Source organism: Panthera tigris, chromosome E1, assembly GCF_018350195.1.
Source record: "Panthera tigris isolate Pti1 chromosome E1, P.tigris_Pti1_mat1.1, whole genome shotgun sequence".
Lineage (NCBI taxonomy): Eukaryota > Metazoa > Chordata > Mammalia > Carnivora > Felidae > Panthera > Panthera tigris.
Genome location: NC_056673.1, coordinates 8813762 through 8838594, shown reverse-complemented (window position 1 = coordinate 8838594; position 24833 = coordinate 8813762). Strand labels below are relative to the sequence as shown.

The 24833-nt window shown below is 44.4% G+C and overlaps 1 protein-coding gene and 1 long non-coding RNA gene across 3 annotated transcripts in view; one reads left to right on the top strand and one right to left on the bottom strand.

Annotated features, from left to right (window-relative positions):
* Window positions 1-6260: 6260 nt before the first annotated feature.
* On the bottom strand, window positions 6261-13313 carry LOC122233710. The gene is made up of 3 exons (XR_006211381.1): window positions 13243-13313; window positions 12009-12149; window positions 6261-6518 (listed from the first exon to the last, which is right to left on the bottom strand). It is a non-coding gene; the product is annotated as an uncharacterized LOC122233710 (long non-coding RNA).
* Window positions 13314-13442: 129 nt separating this feature from the next.
* Window positions 13443-24833, top strand: part of TEKT3 (tektin 3) — a 35718-nt gene continuing 24327 nt past the window's right edge. Inside the window, exons 1-2 of one of the 2 annotated variants that reach the window (XM_042967288.1) lie at window positions 13443-13531; window positions 23419-24025. In XM_042967288.1, the coding sequence (XP_042823222.1) occupies window positions 23447-24025 (579 nt within the window). In that variant the 5' untranslated portion in view covers window positions 13443-13531; window positions 23419-23446. Of the gene's footprint in view, window positions 13532-13853; window positions 14110-23418; window positions 24026-24833 lie in introns of those variants that run through there. The other variant, XM_007080745.3, reaches the window with a different exon arrangement.

Sequence of the window (24833 nt, the reverse complement as noted above, 5' to 3'; positions counted from 1 at the left end):
CTTCATTTGTTGCTCTAGAAGGTTTCCTTCGGAGTCTTGGGGATTTTCTGTATATAACGTCATGTCATTTGTGAACAGAGACAGTTTTACTTCTTCCTTTCCCATCTGGATGCATTGTATCGCCTGCTTGCTCTGGTTAGAGCTTCTGGTACAATGCTGAGTAGCAGGAGTGAAAATGGGCATCCTGTCTTGTTCTTGATATTAGGAAGAAAATGTGTGTTCTGTCACCACTGAGTGTGATACTAGCTATGGGTTTTTCATAAATGCCCTTTATCGCATTGAGAAAGTTACCTTCTAGTACCAGTTTTCTCAGTGTTTTTTTTTTTTTTCTATCAGTACAGGGTGTTAGATTTTGTTAAATATTTTTATGCACCAACCGAGAGGATCATGTGTTTCTTCCCCTTTGTTCCCTGAATGCAGCGTATTACCTCGACTGCTTCTTACGTGTTGAATCACCCTTGAATTTCAGGAATGAATCGTTCTTGACCGTGCTGTACAATCCTTGGAATATACTGCTGGACTTGGTTTGCTGGCATTGCGTTGAGGAGTTTTGCATCTGTATTTCTAAGGGATATTGGTCTGTAGTTTTCTTTCCTTGTGCTGTGCACGTCCATTTTACGCTATGCGGGTTTGCGCGCGTGCACACACACATTTATGATTCACCAAAAATCCAAGCTGCTCCAAACACCCGAGACAACGTGTTTGCCCAAATAAGTATATTATTATGCAATACGCCAGGAAGGATAACAACCAAGAAGATGTAGTTGTTGTTTCTCGGTGGAGGTTCTCGAGAAAGATACAGGTCTCTGCAACTTACACCAAGCGGCCAACCCTCATCTACTGAACTATGTGCCATGTTGTCCAGTGCTTTGCACACTTCTGTGTACATACCCCTCAACGTGCCGTAAAACGTCGGATTCTGCAGTTCTGCCATAAAGGCAGGATCTCAGGTTCTGCATTGCTTATAAGCTCCCCGGGGACACTGTTGCTGCTGGTCTATGGACCACACTTGGCGAGGCAAGTTCACGGCCGTGGGTTAGGTGGGGCTGGGCCCATTCTTGCTTTGACTACTCATTACTTTGGCAACAAAACTCTCCGATCGTGAGGGCAGCCACGTTCAAACAAGAATGCTTCCGGAGGTGCTCAAGGAACACGAATGTGTGTGTATGCCCGTGCAGGAAGAGCCAAGACTTTGTTAACGTGGTCAACTTGTGACATGCACAGGATCTAAGCCATCTGTGTGTACAATTCGACTTGCTTCTTCTACCCCGTTGAAAGCAAACAAAGCCAGGCCCTGGCAACACCGTGCAACTGATGAGCTTTTCCTACAGCGTGTCCAGCTTCTGCTTTTGGTGGCCTATTTTGGAAAAATAAGGCCCCTCCCCGACGTCACGGGGCTCAGTGTCTCCTGCGGCTACTTCCTGCTCATTGCTCAACACCGGGATTGAATCTGTTACCAGTCAGTTGCATTCACTCCGATACCCACTTTTTGGTGGGAGATAACAGGCTTGACTCACGGCAATGCTGCTAAAGGGCAGGTTCGTCTGCAGGTGCTGGGGACCCTGAGCATGCGTGGGGGAGGAATACGTTGATTGGCCTTGTGGTTAGCATCTGTCCTGGCATGTCCCCTCCACATCCTTTCTCTGGTCTTTCCCCTCTGGTTCCTGCCAAATCACGAGTGGGAGCTGCCTTGCTGTTCCCCTCTCCCAAGGTCATCTTTTCTCCCATCCCAGATGTAGTTCGTGTGTCCCAGGAACTGCACGTACTGTAGCTAGCTCTGGATAACACTTTTGTCGCTCCGTTTATGCCCTGAAAAGAGTACCATAAACTTTCATATGATTTGTACCTTTTGTGGAAAGATATGATGAAAAGATATTTAACGTTTATTTTCAAAAGGAAACACTAAAAAAATTCACAATATGGGGCTTAGGTAAATTTAAAATTTGTTTTTGAAAAATTTTGTACTCTCACACCCTTCTTAAAGTTGATGTCTTAAAAAAGAAGTATATGTTTAAGAAGTTTTGAAGGACTAATTTTTATGTACTGTCAATATTGATACTTAAAAGTGAACTTGTCATATCGTTCTTTGTAACATATCCAGTTACATGCCGTAATGAATAATACCCACATCACCCATGAAAAACTTTTTTTTAATGTTTATTTATTTTTGAGAGAGACAGAGACAGAGTCCAAGGGGGGAGGGGCAGAGAGAGAGGGAGACACAGAATCTGAAGCAGGCTCCAGGCTCTGAGCCATCAGCACAGAGCCCGATGCGGGCAGGGCTTGAACTCACAACCTGTGAGATCATGACCTGAGCTGAAGTCGGATGCTTAACTGATTGAGCCACCCAGGCACCCCGCACCATTACCCATTTAAAAATAAATGAACAAGCTTATTTAAATGGTCAGAAATTATACCTCAGTTCTTTGAGCTCATTCCCATTCCAATTCCCTCCCTAGAGAAATGCATTTTATTTGTTTATTTTTTACAAGTTTATTTACCTATTCTGACAGAGAGAGAGAATCCCAAGCAAGCTCTGTGCCATCAGTACAGAGCATGATGTGGGGCTCAGTCCCACGAACCATGAGATCATGACCTGAGCCGAGATCAAGAGTCAGACACTCAACTTACTGAGCCACCCAGGCACCCCTGAAAAAACATTTTAATGTGATGTGCAGTTAGGCTTGAAAATCTCCCACTGATGACCCTCTTGTACTTCTCTGCCAAAATTTATATAGAAATCGAACAAAAATAAAACATAAACAAAGTAAAAATGTGTATATAAATGAAATTTAACAATTTGTAAATTCTTTGTAACTCCATCGCATAAGACTCCGAGCATAAAAATGTCAAACATAAATTTACTTTATTTTATTTTATTTTGTTTTATTTTATTTTAGTATTAAACTCCTAAAGCAACACTTTATTGGCAATGCACCTCTCGGTGAGATGGGTGGGAGATGATTTACTTATTTTACTATTAGTACACAGATCACTGTTAAACTGAGCTGAGTTTCAGTGTTATTTCTGTGCCAATGTCTCCTTTTTATTGATGCTGGTGTTGAGAAACTTTGTTCATACAAATTAGATAGGACGGGAAGGAGAATCCTTATATCAATGCTACTCAACTTATTTTATTTTATTTTTTAAGTTTTTAAAGTTTTATTTACTTATTTCAAGAGCGACAGAGAGTGAGCAGGGGAGGGGCAGAGAGAGAGAGAGAGAGAGAGAGAGAGAGAGAGGCTCTGGCAGTGCGGAGCCTGATGCTGGGCTTGAACTCACGACCCACGAGATCATGACTTGAGCAGAAACCAAGAGTTGGTCACTTAATCGACTGAGCCATGCAGGCGCCCATATTTTTTAATTTTTTTGATGTTTATTTATTTAAAAACAATTTTTTAACGTTTTTTTAAACTTATTTTTGAGACAAGGAGAGACAGAGCATGAACAGCGGAGGGTCAGAGAGAGGGAGACACAGAATCTGAAACAGGCTCCAGGCTCTGAGCCGTCAGCACAGAGCCTGACGCGGGGCTCGAGCTCACTGACCGCGAGATCATGACCTGAACCGAAGTCGGCCGCTTAACCGACTGAGCCACCCAGGTGCCCCTTTTTTCTTTTTTTAAAAAAATTTTTTTTTTGATGTTTATTTATTTTGAGAGAGAGCAGGGGAGGGGCAGAGAGGGAGGGAGGGAGAGAGAATTCCAAGCAGGTTTCATGCTGTCAGCGTAGAGCCTGACACCGATCTCAAACCCACAAATCATGAGAACATGACCTGAGCTGAAATCAGGAGTCCGACGCTTAACCGACTGAACCACCCAGGCCCCCCTCAGGGTTACTCAATTTAAAATGTAACTCCTTCTGAGTGATATGCCCCCCCAAACCCAAGATCATCTATCATCAAAACCTGTTTGATGAATGGACACCTGTGTAGGTCTTCCTTCAATTTTGGAGGAAACGAACTAAAAAACCGCGAGGTTGGCAAAATAACTCATTGCCTAATTATTGGAGTGATTCACTTTCTGGACCATCGCCAAGTCTTTGGGCTGTCCCTCTGTGTGGCTCCCCAGAATGTTTTACACTTGAGGCCAACACACTGTTGAGAATAGGAAGGGTCTTGGTGGAAGGGTGAGGGGATCAGGAGGACCCCTTGAACTTGCTCCCCTAAAGGCAGATCCCTTGTAGGAATGAATACATACTGACGCAAAGACGGGAGAGTGATGCTGTGAAACCATCTGAGGGCCGACACGCCCCTTGGAAAATGTTCCAGTGCCTCCAGTAGGCTTGCCTAACAGTCCAGAAGTCTCCACCGGGTTGCACAGAGTTTCTGTGCTGTACCCAGCAGACACTTCGGTGCTTCCTGAGAACCACTCTCAGAGCCATGGTAGACTCACAGCGCCCCTGTCCCCTGCCATCCACCTGCTGGCTCTCTTAGACACCCCCTTCCACCCCCCCCCAAAAAAAAACAGTGCAGCACCCAATAAATTATTTAAACCTCCAGGATGTGTGTCTCAGAAACCAACGAATCTAATTTTTTTCCCCTTAAGTCTAGTTATTTAAAAATAGTTGTCACCTTTCCAGAAGCCTTGGCCGTTTTCTGTAAGCACTGATGACCTCATCCAATGTTGTGGCTGACTCGCAGCCACATATAATTAAGTTCTGTCTTGCCGTGTTTCTGCTGCAAGATGATGCGAGGCTTCCCTTCCTGCTACGCTGCCGTGGGAGGAGGACGCCGGGAGAAGATACCGCCGTGTGTGGCTCACAAACCTTCCACCGTCACCCCGTCTTGTTCTGTAAGAAGGGCCATGCGCTCTTCTGCGGGGCAAGGGGGGGGCTGTCCCTTCCCCTGTGCTCCTACTCAATTTGCCTAACAACCTGTAAAGGCAGTAGCATCATCCCCCCTTCATGGATAAGGAAATCGAGTCTCAGAGAGGTTATGATTCGGTCATTGTCTTGCACCGGTGGAGGGCAAACCCAAGACTACCGGCTCGGTCTGTCTTGTTACTGAGGCTGTGTGTCCTCACCCACGCGCCCGGGGCCACCTTAGACAGAAAACACCTCCTTAGCTGCGGAGGGTACCCCGGGTGGGGGTGCGGGAAGCTGTACTGGCAGATGACTGTGGTCTTCAGAAACGCCTAGCAGATGTGTGCCTAGAGCAGCGCTCCCCAAGGCCGGACGCGAAAGGCCCAAGGCCGTCCCAGCCGCTGAAGTTCAGCAGCGCGCTTGCGCCCCAGGTCGAGCGAGGGGAGTGGGCGGTGGGACCCACAGCGCCCATCACACTGTTCCTGGAGGAACAGCCGCTGCGGCGGTGGGGCGTCTGCAGAATTGCAGCGATGACAGACTGAGTGTCCTCGGAACACCGGGGACTTTGAAAGGTAGGGGGACGAGGGGGAGAGGACCCTGTTTTGTGGGCAGCTATGAGTAAGACCTCTTGTCCCTGGGGGTGGGGAGGTGGCCTGAGGTTGCCTGCAGGTGATAACACAGGTCATTGTCTTTTCTCTTTGTCTTTTAATTGACAATCCACAGGTTGTTCTGAATGAAGTAGGAAGTAATACAGTGTGGAGTTTATGGTTTTCACTTTGGACTCAAATGATTTCTAAGGAAGGAGAGACTATATAGGTTTACGTGTATATATATATACACCTATATATATATATATATATATATACACACACACACACATACATACACACCTGTATATGTATATATATATAGGTGTGTATGTATGTGTGTGTATATATATGTATATATATGTATATGTATATATATACATAGGTGCGTATGTACATATATGCACATATATGTGTATATGTATATAGGTGTATACATATACATATACATACATACAGGTATATACATATAGGTGTATATGTATATATATGTGCATATATATATACACACATACGTATGTGTACTTATACACACAGAGACAGAGACAGAGAGAGATAGAGAGACAAGGGAGAACATATAGGCATATATTCCCAGCAGATACGTATAAGCAGGCTCCAGGTATTTATGTAAACGAGAAGACATTAGAATATCTTGGGGCATGGTGAAATTTGCTTTTTTTTTTTAATGTTTATTTATTTTTGAGAAAGAGAGAGAGAGAGAGAGAGAGAGAGAGACAGCATGTATGTGGGGGAGGGGCAGAGAGAGAGGGAGACACAGAATCCGAAGCAGGCTCTGGGCTCCGAGCCATCAGCCCAGAGCCCGACGCGGGGCTCGAACTCACGGACCGCGAGATCGTGACCTGAGCTGAAGTCGGACGCTTAACCGACTGAACCAGCCAGGCGCCTCTGCTTTTGTGTTTTTGTTTTGAATCTCGAAGACTCTTCCGCAGGGAAACTTGGAGCTGTGCTGGGTTCACCCAGAAGTACTGTGTGTGGAAGCAGAAATGAAGCTCCGAGGTGAATGCTCACAGGCCTCCGGGGTGTGGGGGAGTCATCGAAGGATGCTGGCGATGTGTCTCCCAGGCCCGGGGAGGGAGATACAAGAGAGATACAAAAATTCCTCCTCCGATCCTTAAAAACAACGACAACGACAACAACAACACGAAGTTAATTTAAATTCGAAATATAAGTAACTATTTTAAAAATCTCACTCACAGGCAGGAGAAAGGACAACTTGTTTATAATGTCGATTATGTCAGTTTAGAAATACCCATCGCAAGCAAAAGAAATCAGGAGGCAGAGTATCTCCTTTGCCTGTAGACGCCCCCTGATTGTATTTTACACCTGAAACTAACATAACCCTGTATGTTCATTATACGTCAATAAAAAAAAAATCCCTAAGATTAAAGTAAGGTATTACTGCCCAGATCCAAGTAGACTCCTTTGCAATAAAGTTTGTAGGGATTCCCAGGCCCCACCCTAGACTTACTGAATCCGATCCCCTTGGGATGAGAGCCTGAAGTCTGCATTTTAAAAGCTCTCTGGGCAATTCTGATGTGTCATGCTCTGTACTTGGGAATGTTCTAGCAGAGCAAAGATGGCTGTGCATTGTGACTCAGATGAGCTAATTATTGGCCTATGAAGAGCACTTGGTATTTTTATGAGCATTCTAGAGAAGTGTGGGGTGGGGGGGGGGATGATGTTGATTCCCGGCAAGCTTGAATTCTGTTTGCATTTGCTCGTGTCTGTAACATTCTGGCTTTCCATTTCAACATCTCCACACCCTACCTGGCCTGATCCCTCAAAGATCATTCAACGTCCACTTGTGAACAAAGATGTCTGCTCTGTGCTCCTGTCTCTTTTTTGGGGTCCTGGTGAGCCAGGCTAGGTCAGAAGGCCCTTTTTAATCTAGTCATAGAGCAAACATGGAGCAAGTCCCAGACGGCGTGCCTCAGTTTCCATTCTAGTCTGGTCCTGTCATCGCTGAAGGCATCCAAAGGCATCCAAAGCCCCCAGAGTCACCTCTAAGCCAAAAGGGCTCCACATTTATGGTTTATATATAGTTCCCTCCACCCTCCTGGTTGGTAGACTTTCCACTCTCTGTCTCCTCCTTAGTTTGGGAGTCTCATCTTGGTTGCTGCAAGTGACAGAACTTGCTGCAGTGACAGCCACTTCCATAGCAAGTGGCTATGGAAGTCGGAAGACGATTCAGATGCTTTTTCTACCCAAACACGGACACTAGTCGGCCTCCTTTCAGCTTTTCAATATCTCAAACAGATTGCCTCCCATCTCCGTTAGTCAACTTATTTGGACACTGATTTGGCTTCCAGTCGCTCCTATTGAAAATCATCATGGCCTTCTGGATAATTCTCAGGAAACTCTCCCTGAAGGATTTGGCAATGAGTGGCCAGAACATCGGGGCCACCGACGAGGTGGTTCCCAGCTTGGGTTGTAGGCTCTTTGGGAAACAGAGATAGCTAACTACCTTGAATGCTGAGGGCGGCAGGAAGGAGAGGCAGGTAGAAATAAGAAATCTCACGGAAATGGGAAAATGTTTGCAAACTGGAGAGTCGCTGAGGATACGGTAGCGCCTCAATGACAGGACTGTGTTGTTCCTCCCTGGCAGTCCACATGTATGAACGTCAGCCAGAATTTCGCAACATCAAACATGCCGACTCAAATACTCTCTGCGTGACTCAAAACCAAACTTTCCAAGAGAGAGGCTCTGCCTTGATTGGGTCTGGTGCTAGGCTACCTCAGTCTTCTGGCCAGACTACAGATGGGCTACCTTTGAGCTAGGTGCCCACTTGTGGTCCAATCAGCTGTGGCCAGGGAGAGTGCTGGATGGGAGTAGAGAGCCCATCATAGGAACCATGGCCACTGTCATAGGTTGGGTTCCGTAGAAGCCGACCCTGAGGATTAGTGTGAAAGTGACTTATTCAGAAAGTGTTCCCCTGGAAAAACTAGTAGAGAAATGAGGAAGTGAGATCTAGACATCTAGACGGGAAGTCAGGAGAGGAGGGGTACAATATCTAGCCAAGTCCCCAGGAAGGTGGGTTCGGTTCAGTGCCTCAGGGGGAGCTCTGGAGATAGGGTAGGTCCCACCTCAGAGTCATCCCAGTCAGGACAAGGCAACTGGGACATTCATCCCCGTGAACTCAGTCTTGGGTAATGGTTGGCCTGAGGCACAAACTCCTAGACATTTCTAGCGTTTCTTCTGCAGGCAAGGTAGCTGCTGGCAGCCAGAAGGCAGTCCTTCTTCAGGGAGATGTAAAGCCCAGTGTTGCGAGTGACAGCGCTCTGACAGGCTGTGCTCACGAAACGGTCAAAGCATCTGACGGACTGCGGACTGTAGCACTGACATCATCTGCTACAGCCAGCTGAAGAATGTGCTAGAGAGGCTCTCTTCACCAGAGCGCTGCGGTCGTGGCTGACGCCATAAGCTGACTGAAGTCTTCCCCACATTGCCTGACTGTGACGACGACCCAACGAGCCGGGAGCTTAGGTTCGGGTCGTAAAACGTGCAGTCATGTGTCTAGGGCCTGTGTCTACAGTATGGCACCTGCAGAAATGGCCAACCGAGGCCAACATACATCAAAGGCCGACGCACAGCAGATAAGGTCACGTTCACCAGACTCTGGCTCTTTTCAGTGTAGGAAGAAAGGAGGAACTCTTTTCAACCATGTCAGCAAAGAGAAATTAACTTCCTTATTAATCACTGAGAAATACCACTTCAAATACCTGATACAAACACAGCACGTCTGTCTATAGAGCCGGCTCCATTTTTATTTCCTCAAACTCTCCTCAGTTTGAGGAGCGGCAGTATTCTGTATCACCTAGAAGCTAAGCTTTCGGGAGTCCCTGGCTGACTGTGCTTTCCCTCTTTTGGGGACTCTCCCCACACTGGAGCCTGCACCATCCGGGCTTTCCCGTGTCCCATCGGATGGTAATCTCTTTAGAGGTACGAACAGGGACCCACTCACGGGGATACAAATATTCAACCGTTGGCTCTCGGGGTAAAGTGTATTCCTATACACACATACACACAAATTTATTATATACTTGAATGATATAAAGGATGTATAGCTCACAATTTACAAATGATAACGATATACGATACTCTGTGTTGTAAGTTCCATAGAGCCAACTGATTTTCACAGAGTGCTTTCCACTGATTTTTCGCTAAACTCTTCTGTCTCTGGGCAGCCTACGGCTGCGGTTGATGAACGAGGAAGCTCCAACCTGAATGTCGGTCGGCATCTTCATTTATGTGAACAGGTAAGACAAGCACGGGGATGTGTGTTGGAACTTCACTCAACGACAAGAGTGACGTCAAAAATGGTTCTGGGGACCACGGCTGGAAGAACATCAGCCCCGTCCCCAAAGGGCTCACAGTCTCACGGGAGAGACGATATGTAAAAGCATGTGACAAGGTGACAATGACTCTGATGGAAACACAAGGAAAGAGAGCCCTGTGGGAGCCTGTCCCACTGGATCAGGAGGCCACCCCAAAATGGGACACTCGGTGAGGCACGTAGCTTCTAGAATCACAGCTCGTCACCTGCTACACAAGGGAGTAGAAGATGGTGTTTAAACTTGGTAGGGTCTATGTGTCTTTGGCTCTCCCCAGGTACTCCACTCCCCACAGGGCGTGCCCTGCAAATTCCAGGCTATGACAAAGTCTATTCGGTTGAAAAAGCTTAGACGATACACACCCCTACCTACAAATAGCTTAGTAACGTAAGCAAAACACAACAGCGGCGGCTGATCTCGCCTTCCTGCGGTTGTAAACGATAAAATTCTCAACGAATGCGTCCCGCACTCACATGGCCCAACCAGTGCCTTGTGAAGCCCTTTTCTGTAAGTGTGAGTGCTGTGTTCTGCGCCTCGAGTCAACGTGGATCTCCTATCCAGTTCACAGGTTGACGGTGCATCTTCCACAAGCACCCATAGTCAGCTCAAGGAAAATAAAGGCAAGCCATTGATAGGGGCGGTGCGAGTTTGAAAAAAATGTTGCAAATCTGTGTCTCCGTCCTTCCTGAGAACGAATGGCGGGGGACGCAGGTCAAGATTTACACTACTCTGTAATTTTAGACCGCACTTCAGGACTTACGTTGTCCTAGGACTTCGGCTCTCACGTTTTTTACAACGCGATGCTTCCGATTTCCCCACCTAAATAGCCATTAGATGGACTAACGGAATGAAAAGAATTTAGAAAGAGCGGGCGGGTTAAAGAGACAGCCGGATATAAAGGCAACATGCTCTCTTTTATTTTCCTGAGTGCAAATGTTTTTTGTTTTTACGTTTTTAACATTTAAATTCAGGTTAGTTAACATACCGCGTAGGATGGGTTTCAGGAGTAGAACCCAGGGATTCATCACTCACGTGTAACACCCAGTGCTCATCCCAACAGGTGCCCGCCTAATGCCCATCCCCCATTTAGCCCCTCCCCCACCCAACACCCGTCCAGCGGCCCTCAGTTTGTTCTCCGTACTTAAGAGTCTCTTCCGGTTTGCCTCCTTCTGTGTTTCGATTTTTCCTTCCCTTCCCCTACGTTCATCTGTTTTGTTTCTTAAATTCCACAAATGAGTGGAATCATATATTTGTCTGTTTAATTTTCCTAAATATTCTCACTCCCACACACTCACACCCCCATACACCTCTTTCACTTCCTTACTCTCTCTCTCCCTCTCTGTGGGTCCTTCTAACATCTTTTTTCCCATGTGCCACCCTTTGGCTTCTCCTCCCCCCCCAACCCCCTCCCCCACCCCTGCACTCCTAGACAGTATACTCAGATGGGGAACTGCCTTCAAGCCTCAACTGACTTAGAACCTTTCACTGGATACACAGATAAACCAGGTATTTTTCAACTGCTTTGGAGAAGGTCTGCAATTAGCTAGACATGCACATGGATTTTTCTTTCTCTCACCGGAGCGTATTTTGGGGACACATTTAATGTTAAGCCAGTGTTGCCCAAACTGTGTTCCGTGGAACAGTTAGTGTTCTTGGAGATGGTAACAAGCGTTCTGAGTTGACCAATCGCCTCTTTAATGGTCCGGGGAACACGCTTTGGGAAACGCCCATCGCATGCAGTAAGACTTTTCTTTTTTCCGTGCTAAAGGGCTGAGGAAAGGAGCCCTCAGATTCCATCCCAGCCTCCCAGGGCTGCCCCTCTGGGGACGGAAGCGGCGGTCTGTGATGGGGGTCCCTGCTTACTTTCTCACTCCCGCTCATGTTTGACAAGCTTCCCACCCCGTCTCCTGCTCTGCCCTCCAGGATGAACAGAAGCTTGTCCGCGACCCCCTCGTGATCTTCGACTTTGAAAGGATCTCACAAAGCAGCCGTGGCCCGGCACTAGCTTTCTAAGCCCGTTCTCTTGTGGTTCCATTGGCCTTTGTGCTGACAAGCAAGCATCTTCTGCAAAGACTCTGATCCCAGAACCTTGAGGAGGTTGTGTTTAAGCTCTCTTGGACCAGCCATTGAATCCTGATCTGTGGGCCACTCGCCCTCCCTTCTAGATGGTGTCAAGGTTATTCAGACTGCCTTATTAAAGGTGTTATCCTATAAAAGATGGCTTTAAAGCCTCCGAACAGGGGACCTTCGCCCCTGTGCCTGCCTTACCTGTTGTTACAGAAAGCGACTCCCCAGGTCTTCAGCAGGTATTGATGTGTGCTGGGCTGCAGTACCTTCCTCACAGGGGTGTGTTGATGAGTTGAAGGTCAATGTAGCATCTACCGAGTCTATGGCCCGCAGGCCAGAATTCTGAGAATTAATACAAAATGCACACTATTCGTGAGACAAGGTAGTTTCAAAAAAAGGTAGCTCGGGGTAAAATGTGTGTTAGGCAAGAAATAGAAAGAGTCGCTGGTAAGGAACATAGGAGGACAGGAGAGGGTTGGGGGAGCCCTGGTGCCCTGGTGGGGTCTGGGGGCCCAGACTCGTCCTGTCTAGTTCTGTGGCTGGGCTGATGAGCAGCTTTTGATCATTGGATGCCGTCTGTGGTTTTCCTACTCCGGGATAATATTCTGGGTTTGTATCCATGGTCAGACCTGCTGTGTTGCTTTAGTGGAGACACTGGCGGAGGAACAGATTTTCTAGTTCAGTTCACGTGAGTTGGCCTCTAATCAACCTGGAAAACAGACAGACTCACGTCTCTGAAGGGGCAGAGCTGAGGTCCCTAACCTTTAGTCACCTCACTAAGGTCTGCCGAGGGCCAGCCTGATGATGCCTTACCCTGGCAGCAAGTCCCCTGGTGTCACCCTTTGGTGGGATGTCACGCGGGGATTCCCAGACCAACCAAGAATGTTTAACCGGGGGCTTTTTTTTTTTTTTCCTTTAGCGTTAACAGTAACTCCCTGGCCTCACTGTTCACCCATTAAGACGGTTGCCTTATAGAAAAGAGCTCCTTAAAGTCTGACAGATCTGAGTTTTAGTGGGACTTCTGCCACTTACTGTTTGGGGGGCCTTGCCTATGTCAGATAACTTCTCCAGGCCTGAAGTTTTTGTGTGTGTGTAAAACGTAAATTCCTACCGCATGGTTGGAAGGAAGTTGCACGGGTGAATAGTGATATATGGAAGACAGGTGACCCAGTGCCTGGGTGAAATAGGGCAGGCTACTGTTTACGGAAATATTTGCGAGAGGGAGAGAGAGAGAGAGAGAGCCCAAATCTTTTCCTTAGAGTGAGGAAGGAGGGGAGGATCACTAGATAATGCCACCAAGGGAGAAGGCTCTGCTAGACAGAGGACAGGTGCGAATGTGGAGTCCTGCCCGTATCCTGCACGTAGAACGGGCCACCAAGTCCCCTGCAGCTGAAGAGTTCCGATTCAGGTGCCGCAGGAAAGGCGGGGGAATCACCTTGGCCTCTCCGTTGAGTGGCGCTTCACCCGGTCACCCCCGGGACCCAGCAGGTCTCCCAGGGAGCCGTGGTTACTAGGCGCGAGAGCGTCCATGGCAACCGCCAGCCACAGGGTTCCTCCCGCGCCCGCCGCCCGCCCCTCCTCCTACGGGCCAATCAGCTCCCGGAGAGCCGGCAGGGGCGGCCGTTGAGTGGTCCGCGGGCGCTGACGTCACAGGTGGGCAAGGCGGGGCCAGGGCCGGACCGGTAGGGGTCCCAGCCCTCAAAGGCGGGACTGCGCGCCGACAGGTGAGTGGTCTCACCGGCTCCTGCGTGCCGCTGGGACGACCCCTCCAGGGTCCCCTTCCCCAGTGAGGCCCCAACGTCTGACCTCAGAATTGGGGGTGAAGTGGAAACCCTGGAATTCCTCTCCCCCACCTGCACCTCCCTGCTCCCACCCCTCAAAATAGAAACCGTCCAAACCCACTGGTACCCACTACCCAACCCCTACCCGGTGCCTTTGCAACTTACCTTTCCCATGCTCTGCAAGGATTGAGGAGTTATTTCTAAATAAGGAACCAGCAAAGGGGCGTCCGACCCCCCCCCCCTCCCCGCCCCTGTGCTCCCTCGTGTGATTTCTCAGTGCTGTGCGGTTCCACTGTCGCGCTGTGTCCTGCTTCATTAGCCGGGTTTCTAAGTGCCACCAAGGGGAGGGCCCTACAAACACCTGGCCGCTCAGAGAGGGTTCCTGAGGTTCCCATCGAGGCAGGTGTTCTCCCGCGGCCTGTGGCCATTTGTGTTCCTGCTCTGACCATGAAGCTCTTGTGTTTTGACCGTTTAGACCAAGTCCCTTTATGTTTCCCCCCTGGATGCTTATAATGATGCAGGTAAGCATTTTAGAAATGGGTTAAAATTAGTTGTCTGGTCACTGTGAAAAAAGGCAAGCAAATTGTTTCACTACTAGGCAAAGTGTTTTGGGGTTTCTGATAAAAATATTCTGCTGTTTCCTTTTTCTTTTTCTTTATTTATGTTTAAATGTTTATTTGGAGAAAGAGAGAGCATGAGCAGGGGAGGGGCAGAGAGAGAGAGACGGAGAGAGAGAGAGAATCCCAAGCAGGCTCTGTGCTGTCACTGCAGAGCCCGATGTGGGGCTCGATCCCAAGAACGGTGAAATCATGACCTGAGCCGAAAGCAAGAGTCGGACTCTTAACCGACCCAGCCACTCAGGCGCCCCAACTCTTTTCTTTTTAAAATGAAATATTTTCCGCGGTAAGTAGAACATTCAAGCATCCATGCATCCATCATGAGGCCTCCCTCCTATGTACCCCCTTGGGAATCGCGTCCCCTCTTTTCCTTTCCTGTCTGGTTTCCACCGCTCCCAAATGCTGAGGTCAGAGGTTGGGGCCTCACTGGGGAAGGGGACCCTGGAGGGGTCGTCCCAGCAGACGTACCTACCAGAATTTAGTGTTTGCTTATGCTCTGTGTATTTTTATACCTTTACTACTTATGTATTTGTCCAAAAATGAACGTATGGTGTTATTTTTCAAGTTTATATAATGGTGTCATGCTTTACATGCTCTAGGTCATGCATTTTAACTGCCCTGTGATAATGCTTTATGAACTTCCTACTGATGATGTGTGCATACTCCTGTTGATAGACTTTTCGACCGTTTGCTTTTAAAAATTGTTAGAAACATATTCTTGTACATTCTAATTGTGTACACACTCAACTTTCTCTAGGTATATATCAAAAAGTTGAATTGCTGAATCATAGGGAAGGTGCCTTTTCTTTTCTTTTTCTTTTTCTTAAAGTATATTTTTATTTATGTTGAGAGAGAGAGAGAGAGAGACAGGGAGTGAGTGGGGGAAGGGCAGAGAGAGAGAGAGGGAGACAGAATCCCAAGCAGGCTCCACAGTGCAGAGCCTGATATGCGGCTTGAACTCACCAACTGTGAGATCATGACCTGAGCTGAAATCAAGAGTTGGACCCTTTAACTGGCTGAGCCACCCAGGCCCCAGGGGAAAGCGCTTTTTCAACTTTACTAGAGACTGCCCCATAGCTCTCCAGTGTATCCTCACGTATATTTCCACTCTTGGTGACGGGAGTGCCTTATTCAACATTTTTTTTTTTTTTTGGAAGAAAGATTATTTCGCTTTTCCTGCCTTCTTTAACATCTGCTTAAAAAGAAACTGCTTTAATGCTGAAATCTGATACAATTTGTTTAAAATTCTGCTGCTCATTAATGTATTGGGGGCAGTGTTTTCTTTCTGTTCCAGTTTGAAACTGGCAGTCATGAGATGGCTATGACCAAGGGGGCTAAGGGGGACTGTATGTGCTTATTTCAAGCCTATCTTGGTCACTGATCTGAGGCAGAGTGTGAAGCAAGTCATGTACTCCCACTCTACTTGTCATATCTTCTGCAGAAGATGATCTACAGGTTTTTATACCTTAAAATATTTATGAGTTTAAAGTCTTCCCTAAATATGCTAATAAAATATGTTTATCCAACCGAAGGTCATCTTTTGGATTGTCAGTGGAGCCTCCCAGTACTTAACAATCTTTGTGTGATTGATTGTATTTTTGGCATGTTAATATTTATAGAAGACAATTATAGCATTTTTTTCCCCCAGTAGGTAAATAACTATTGCCTCCACATTAAATAAATATAGTCAAACACTGTATTTGACTTCATTTCTTAAAATGTTTTTCGGTCATGCCTAAAAGTATAATAAAAAAAAAAAAAAACAATCGCATAATTTAGGGTCTGAATTTTTCCACAGCTATTTTCGGTCATTTTTCCAAAGAATTTGCTCGGTTTACTTGCAAATAGGAGACATTTATAGCATCAGCTGATTATCTTAGTATGTGCTGCACGAGCTCTGTTAAGATGTGCCTGAGTTAGAATTTAGAGATTTAAATGTTGTCAAAGGCACATCATCAAAGTAAGCTATAGGCTTTTTAAAAACTGAGGTATTATTCCCTCCTTAAAAGTTTGGTAGAATTCATCAACAAATCCATCTAGGTATGAGGTTTCCTTTGAGGAAAGATTTTAAACTATAGATGGAGTTCCTTTAACTACCAGAGGGCTATTCAGGTGATCAGTTTCCTCTTTAGTCAGTTTTGGTTGTTTGTATGTTTAAAGAATTTTGTTCATTTCATCTCTGTTGCCAAATTCCTTGGCATAAAGTTGTCAGTAACATTGCTTTATTAATGGTCTAATGTGGGCAGGGTGTATGGCAATACCTCTTTTTCATTCTTGATGTTGGTAATTTTTCATCCCTTTTTATCCTGATCAGTCTGGTGAGAGGTTTATCCATTTTATTGTTAGAATTTCACTGCTTTTGTTTTTCTGTTTGTCTGGTTTCTAGTTCATTGATTGTTCTCTTCTTATTATTTCTTTCCTTCTACTTTGGCTTTACTTTGCTTCCATCCTCCCCACCCCACTATTAAGAATAAAGTGGAGAGGACTGATTTTAGCTAATTCTTATTTTCTAGAATAATCACTGAAAAATCACTAAACACTGTTTAAGCTGAATCTCACAATTTTGACGTGCTCTGTTTTTATTCTCATTCAGTTCAAAATATTTTCTAGTTCCCCATGTGATTTCTTCAGTGACCTAGAGGATAAGTAGAAGTGTGTTAATTTCCTACGATTTGAGAAATTTCCAAATATCTTTCTATTATGGATTTCTAATTTAGTTTGATATGGTCAGAGAACATATTCTGTATCATCTCAGTATTTTATGTTTATTGAGAACTTGTTCAATGGTCAGTATATGGTCTACCTTGGTGAATATTCTGTGCAGTTGGAAATAGTATGTAATCTGCTGTTTAAAGATATTTTTTCTTTCAGTTTTATTGAGCCAAATTGAAATAAATATAGCACTATATAAGTTTAAGGTATACAGCATAATGTCTTAACTTACATGTGTTGTGAAATGATTACCACAATATTTGGTTAATATCTATCATCTCATATAGATACAAAGAATCTGCTGCTTTGAATGGTGTGTTCTATAGAGGCAAATTATGTCCAGTTAGTTATACGGTCCAAATAACTTATTTATCAACCAATTTTCTATTTTTTTTTAACAATTACTAACAGTTGAGTGTTGAAATATCTGACCATAGCTGTGGATCTATTTCTCATTTTAGTTCTGCCAGTTTTTGCTTTATGTGTTTAAAATTTTATTGATGGTTACATAGACATTGAGGATCGTTACATCTCTTTGATTAATCCTTGTCTCCTTATTTCTCTCTTTATTTGTGATAATATCTACTGTTCTGAAGTCTGCTTGGTTTGTTATTAATATAGCCACTTCAGAATTCTTTTGATTTGTGTTTACATTGCATCTTTTTCTATACTTTTATTTTTAACTTATCTGTGTTTTATATTTAAAGTGGTTTTTTTTTGAGAAAGCATATAGTTCAATATTGCTCGATAAAAACCAGCTTAAGAATCTGTGCCTTTTAATTTGATTGTTTAAACTATTTATTGTGAATATAATTATCAGTGTGGTGGGGTTTTTTGCTTACTATCTTGCTATTTGTTTTCTCTTTGTCTTATTTTTGTCTCTTTTCTCTTGGATTAATTATGCATCTTTTTAAGTCTTCCATTTCCCCCCTATCCTATTAGCTGATTAGTTTTAACTCTGTTCTATTTCTTTCTTAGAGAGTGTTCCAGGTCAGGACCCCTTTATACTCAAATAACCTTATGGTGAGGACCTCAAAGAGCTTTAGTTTATGTGGATCGCACCTATTTATATTTACTATATTAGAAATTAAATTGAAAAGTTAAAAATATGATTTTTAAAAAACATAAGTATACAACTCATTATAGAGTAACGTAAATAATATGTTTTATTAAAAAGCTATGTTTCTGGAACAAAGATCATCTGGTGAGAAGAGTAGCATTGTTTTACATTTTTGGCAAAGTTCTTTGATCTCTGTCTTAGAAGCTGGGTTCTCCTGTCTACTGTATTCAGTCTGTTTTGATATCACATATCACATCACTTCTGGAAAACTCCATTGTAAATCTTGTGAGAGAATGAGAGTGAAAAAAGAAAACAGCACCTGAGTATTTACTATGAAAACAATTTTGACCTTGTCATCCCTGAGAAAGTTTCAAGCAAGTCTGTGGGTTCTTGGGTCATATCTTGGGAACTGATGCTCTAAATTTTACAATCTGTATCTTAAACTTATTGAAGTACATGTTTAAATAACATTATTCCATTTTAGCTATGACCCTTGCAGTAAGACATTTCCATTTCAGCTCTGCATCATTTGTGCTATTATGACCATATAATTTACTTCTATTTTTGCTACAAACCCCACAGTAATTTTTTGTTATTTCACTTTACACAACCGTCTTTTAAAGAAATTTAAAAGTTACGAAAGGATATCTTTTATATTAGCACACATACTTACCATTTCCGATACTTAATTTCTTTGTGTAGATCCAAGTCTCTATCTGGTATCATTTCCTTTTGCCTGAGGAATTTCTTTTAACAGTTCTTTCAGTGCAGTTCTGCTGATGATCAATGCCCTTGGCTTTTGTTTTCATGAAAAAATTTTACCCCACCTTCATCTTTGAAGGATGCTTCCACTGGATATACAGTTGTAGGCCTACACTTTCTCCCAGCCACTTAAAGATGTTGTTCGATCGTCTTCTGGCTTGCATAGTTTTTGACAAGAATTTTGCACTAATTCTTACCTTTGTTCATGTCTTTGTGGTGTGTCTTTTTGCTCTGATTCAAGTTTTTCTCTTTATCATTGATTTTCAGCAATTTGATTATGATGATCTTTGAGGTGAGGGTGGGTGTGGTGATGATGATGGTAGTGTTGTGTGTGCATCTGTGTGCATGTGTATAGGGTGTGTTTACCCTCTTGGAGTGTTTAGAGCTTCTTGGACCTGGGAATTTATAGTTTTCATCAAATTTGGAAAATATACAGCCATTATTTCTTCAAATATTTTTCTGTCTCCCCTTTCTATATGACATTCCCAAGTACATGGTTTAGTCTAACACTTGATGATATGCCTAGGTTCCCGAAGATTCTCTCTTTCTCTCTCTCTTTTAAGTTAAAAAAGCCTGTACTTTGGTTTGATTAGATTTGAACTCACTAACTAGACTATGTCTAATTTGCTGTTAATCCCATCTAGTGGAATTGTTCAAGTATATACTGTATAAGAACATATTTTATGTTTTATTCCTAAAGTTACATTTGGTTCTTTTAAAAATCCTCCACGTCTCTCTTCATTACGTTCTTGTTTTCCTTTAACTACTTCCATGTTGTTTCCTTGTTCTACCACATCTTTCCTGTTGACTGATTTTTTTTTTCCTAATCATATGTCACATTTTTCTGCTACTTGGCATGTTTGGTAATTTTGATTCAATGCTGGACATTGTTAGGTTACATACATGAATGTCTTGATGTCATCAGGCCATCAAATTACTTGCAGATTAATTTGATCCCTTTGAGGCCTCTTTTTAAGCTTTGCTAGAATGACTCTTCAGTACTTTCATTCCAGAGATGGGTCAGCCTCGTCTCTAACGTGTGACTCCTCTGGGTCTCCATGGAATGCTCCAGATTATCATCAACAACTCTCCACGCTGATTGGTCTGAGTTCAAAATGTCTCCCCACCCTCTGTGATCTCTAGAAATTGTTCAGTAACAACCCTGGCATCCTTCTTTGCCAAAGTTGGTGGAGCGTCCCTTGATGTATGTACAGCCTGGTGCTCAGCAAAAACTCAAGCGGATGCCTACATAGACTTAGGGAGCTTGACTTATTCTGGAATCCTGCTTCACACCTTCCAGCTGTGTCAGCTTCTCAAAGTTCTGATCTCCTCCTCGACTCACACATGTTGACAGGCTCTGATCCGTTTTCATCTGTTTTTCCCATAATCTGGAAGTGGCCTCCAGGCAGAATGCCAGGACAATCAGAAGGCTTGCCTTATTTGTTTCTCTTCTCTCAGGAATCAGAGTCTCGTGCTGCTTATTGTCCAGTGTCTGAAAACAGGTGTTTCATATATTTGGTCTAGTTTTTTAGATGTAAGAGCCTAAGTCTAGTCTTTATTACTCTATCATGGTTGGAGGCGAAAGTCTATTTTGAATTTTTAAATATCGCTTAGGCCATGACACTCTCAGTTTCTTTGACCAATAATGACTCGAAATAGAAGATGTTGCCATGCTGTTGTCTTTTGGTTGGTCCTCCTGAATGACTTTTGAGATGGCTGACTGGAGCTAGAACTTCTGTTGTGTGACTGTATAGAACATTGTGTATCATGTAGAATATTGTGTCTCCGTGTGAAACTTACTGCCACCCACGAGGAGCTCTACATCTGTGAACATTAAACAACTGAGCTTTATGCATCAGATTCCAGATTTTTAAATTACGTCCCATCCCTAATTTAAAAATATAGCACTGGAAACTTTTGTAAACTGTATTGAATTTCTTCATCCGTACGTCTCCTCTGGGTTATGAACCTCAGCATTTCAAAAATCACCACTCAGAGTAGATGACTCATGGTTTGACAAACATGGGTTTAGATGCCTCAGGACCTCAACATAATAGGTGCTGGGCAAACATATGTGGTAATTCTACTCTTGGAATTCCTCGGTTGAAGGACCAAGGGAGTCGCTAGCTTTTATTGTCAAGAATTAAGAAAATCCAAGTAAGAGGGGTCCAGTGCCTGCTTGAAGCTTCTTGCTGAAGGAAAGATGACAAGATTATTTCTAGATTTGACTGGAGAAGAGTTTAGAACTGAAAGTAGCCATGGGGACTCGAAGGGCTCGAGTTGCTCTGAATTTGCTCTTCCGAAAAACAGCGTTTAGCTTTCAAACGGAGGTGAAGAGATGTGACTGATTATTAAGGTTTCTTTTTCACCGTCATGCTTCCTGGCTTGGCCAGTACCAGGTGTTTGGGCACTGAGGGAGGGAAGAATTGGGAAAAAGTCAGGAAGGTAGGGTTGTGTGGGCCACCACCACTGGCAGTGGGCAGCTGTTTCACCACATGTGGAACGAGTGCATTTTGATTTGACCACAATTCTACAAATAGATAATTTTGTGGTTTGGGGGCCAAAGGCCTCAAGACATAGCTATTGAAATAATCATCGAATATTTTTTTTTTTTTTCCCAAGACGGGTATGGAATTGGATCTGATTTATTTTTCCTTTTCAGTAAATGGGTCCATAGACACTGACCCCCAAGTAGAATGACATTTAGATGCTGGAAAGTATGTCACAGACTACGGCATCTTGCCTTTCTGGACTAATAACGATCAAAAGTTCCAAACAATAGACTACTTTTCAAGGGGTAGGCAGGAGGAAGTGGAGCTCTATGTTCTAAGAGGGAGAGAAGTCAGAAACATATATTTTTAAAAATGTGTGCTCTAAATGATACATAAAATGATTAAGGTAATTCAATATTTGTATTTAAAAAGCTCTGTTCAGCATCGGGCTCTGGGCTGACGGCTCAGAGCCTGGAGCCTGCTTCCGATTCTGTGTCTCCCTCTCTCTCTGCCCCTCCCCCGTTCATGCTCTGTCTCTCTCGGTCTCAAAAATAAATAAATGTTAAAAAAAATTAAAAAAAAAAGGGGCGGCTGGGTGGCTCAGTCGGTTGAGCGTCCGACTTCGGCTCAGGTCACTATCTCATGGTCCGTGAGTTCGAGCCCCGCGTCGGGCTCTGGGCTGATGGCTCAGAGCCTGGAGCCTGCTTCGGATTCTGTGTCTCCCTCTTTCTCTGCCCCTCCCCTGTTCATGCTCTGTCTCTCTCTGTCTCAAAAATAAATAAACGTTAAAAAAAAATTTAAAAAGCTCTGTTCGTATGTGCAAATGGGATATAAGTAGATGCAGGTTTAAAGTAGCTTTAAAAACGATGCAGATGGTGGGGCGCCTGGGTGGCTTGGTCAGTTAAGCATCCGACTTCGGCTCAGGTCATGATCTCACCAGCTGTGAGTTCGAGCCCCGCGTCGGGCTCCGTGCTGACAGCTCGGAGCCTGGAGCCTGCTTCTGATTCTCTGTTTCCTTCTCTGTCTCTGCCCCTCCCCTGCTCACGCGCTCTCTCTCTCTCAAAAATAAACATTAAAAAAAATGATACATATGTTGGCATATGAATAGGAAAAATCTGGAAAGAAACAACTATTAATGAACCATTCAATGTCTACTTGGGGGGATGGATGGATGGATATTTATCTTTTACTTTATATACTCTTTTGTATTGGTAGTTGAAAAAGCTAACATTTATCGAACATTGAATTTGTGCCCAGAACTGTGCTAAGCAATCCAAATACTTACCATTGTCTTGCTTGGGCTTCACAATTGCCCTAGAATGTCTATACTGGAGGTGCCTTGAGGTGGCAAGTTGCCAGGAAAAGGGAGCTAAGCACCTGCCTTGAGCTGTGTTTGCAAACCAAGCACACGGTTGTTACCCAAACCGTGTGCTCATTTAGGATCGCTTGGTGTGAGGGGTTCTGCCAGGCAACCCGTTTTTATTAACACCTCTCCTAACAGTCCAGAGAATTAAGCGCTATTTTTATTGCCAATTTAGAGATGAGGAAATTGAGGCACAGAGAGTTTAAGTAACTTGCCCAGTGCCTCACAGCTAGTAAATAGCAGAGCCAAGATTTGAATCCCTGTCTGTTAAAATGCGTATTTCAGGCTCTTCATGTAGATTTGTTACAAGATAATAAATTTAAATCATAATTAAAAAAAAATTCAGGGGGCGCCTGGGTGGCGCAGTCGGTTAAGCGTCCGACTTCAGCCAGGTCACGATCTCGCGGTCCGTGAGTTCGAGCCCCGCGTCAGGCTCTGGGCTGATGGCTCGGAGCCTGGAGCCTGTTTCCGATTCTGTGTCTCCCTCTCTCTCTGCCCCTCCCCCGTTCATGCTCTGTCTCTCTCTGTCCCAAAAATAAATAAAAAACGTTGAAAAAAAAATATTAAAAAAAAAAATTCAGCAACTCAGATGGCTCATCTAAAAACTGTGATTTTAGTGTATTCTAGAAACAGAGATGGGAAAAAATCCTTTTGGAGCATATTATCGCCGGTAAAGGTGGCTGTCGAATTAGAACAGACACCTAATATGTTAGGGAGCACTGCTACTAAAACTAAGTCAAATGTGGCTTTTCATTTTTAAATTTTCACCAAAGATGAATTTATGTGACTGTCTATTTTTATGTTACCCCCCCCCCTTTAAACAGAGAGATTTACGAACAGTGTCTGAGCATCATGGAGCCTCTAGGTTCCACGTTAACGGCAACTTACGCCCATCCCAAACCAACACCGACCAATTTTCTACCAGCCGTCAGTACTCTGGCATCCAGCTACAGGGACCGCTTCCCCCACAACAATGTAACCCATCCCTTGAGCCTTCCTTGGAGACCAAGCACGTACTACAAAGTAGCCTCCAACTCACCAACCTTGGGCCCGTACTGCACCAGATCTCAGAAGGTGTGCGACAATACCATGCTCCCCTTTGTTTCCAACCGAACCACTCTCTTCACAAGGTATACTCCTGATGACTGGTATAGGTCCAATCTAACCAACTATCTCGAATCCGACACTTCCCGACATAATTCCGAGAGGCTAAGGGTAGATACGTCTCGCCTGATTCAAGACAAGTATCAACACACAAGAAAAACTCAGGCAGACTCGACGCAAAATTTGGGAGAACGAGTCAATGACATAGGATTTTGGAAATCTGAGATCACTCATGAGTTGGATGCAATGATTGGAGAGACAAATGCACTCACTGATGTTAAGAAAAAATTGGAGAGGGCCTTGATGGAGACAGAAGCCCCTCTTCAGGTAAATATAAGACCTTTTGATGAAAAAACACTACGCATTTGTATGATTGTAACCCACTGGTTGAATTACTGAGGTTATTGCCTATTGAATTATGTTTCTCTTCACCTGTAGAAGCCAACCTCCTATCAATGCATCTGTAATTAATTTCACCATTGGTAAAACCGTTACGAGTTTCATACAGAACAACTATTTAAATAGAAAGAATTCTGAATGCAAAGCAAAGAAGGCTAATTAGAGACATATTCTTTTTTTTTTTTTTAATTTTTGAGGGATAGAGAGTGAACATGAGCAGGGGAGGGGCAGACAGAGGGAGACAGAGAATCCCAAGCAGGCTCTATACCATCAGTGCAGAGCCTTACTCAAGACTCAAACTCACGAACCACGAGATCATGACCTGAGCCGAAATCAAGAGTCGGCGCGTAACCGACTGAGCCACCCAGGTGCCCTGAGGGACATTCTTAAGACACACAACGTTTTATGGTGAGAATGCCATCTTCCCATCTATTAAATAGGCTGCTTGGTCATTGTTGTCCCATTATTTGAGGAAAAAAAGTATCGTTCTTTTAATCTGTCTCGTGAAAGGCCTCCCGTGCGTATGCTGATTCCTTTTGAGGGCACAGTGAAACGTTCAAGACCATCGTAGGAGATAGAATGAGTTTGACTGAATAGAGAAATGGGCCTGAGGTCAAGCCAGTTCTGGTGATCGTGGGGGCAGCATTTTAATTTGTTGCTGGCCTCTGGTTACCTCTCACCCCCGAATGTGTGATGGGGGGGGCCCCCCTCCAAGCTCATTCTATGCCCCCCCCCA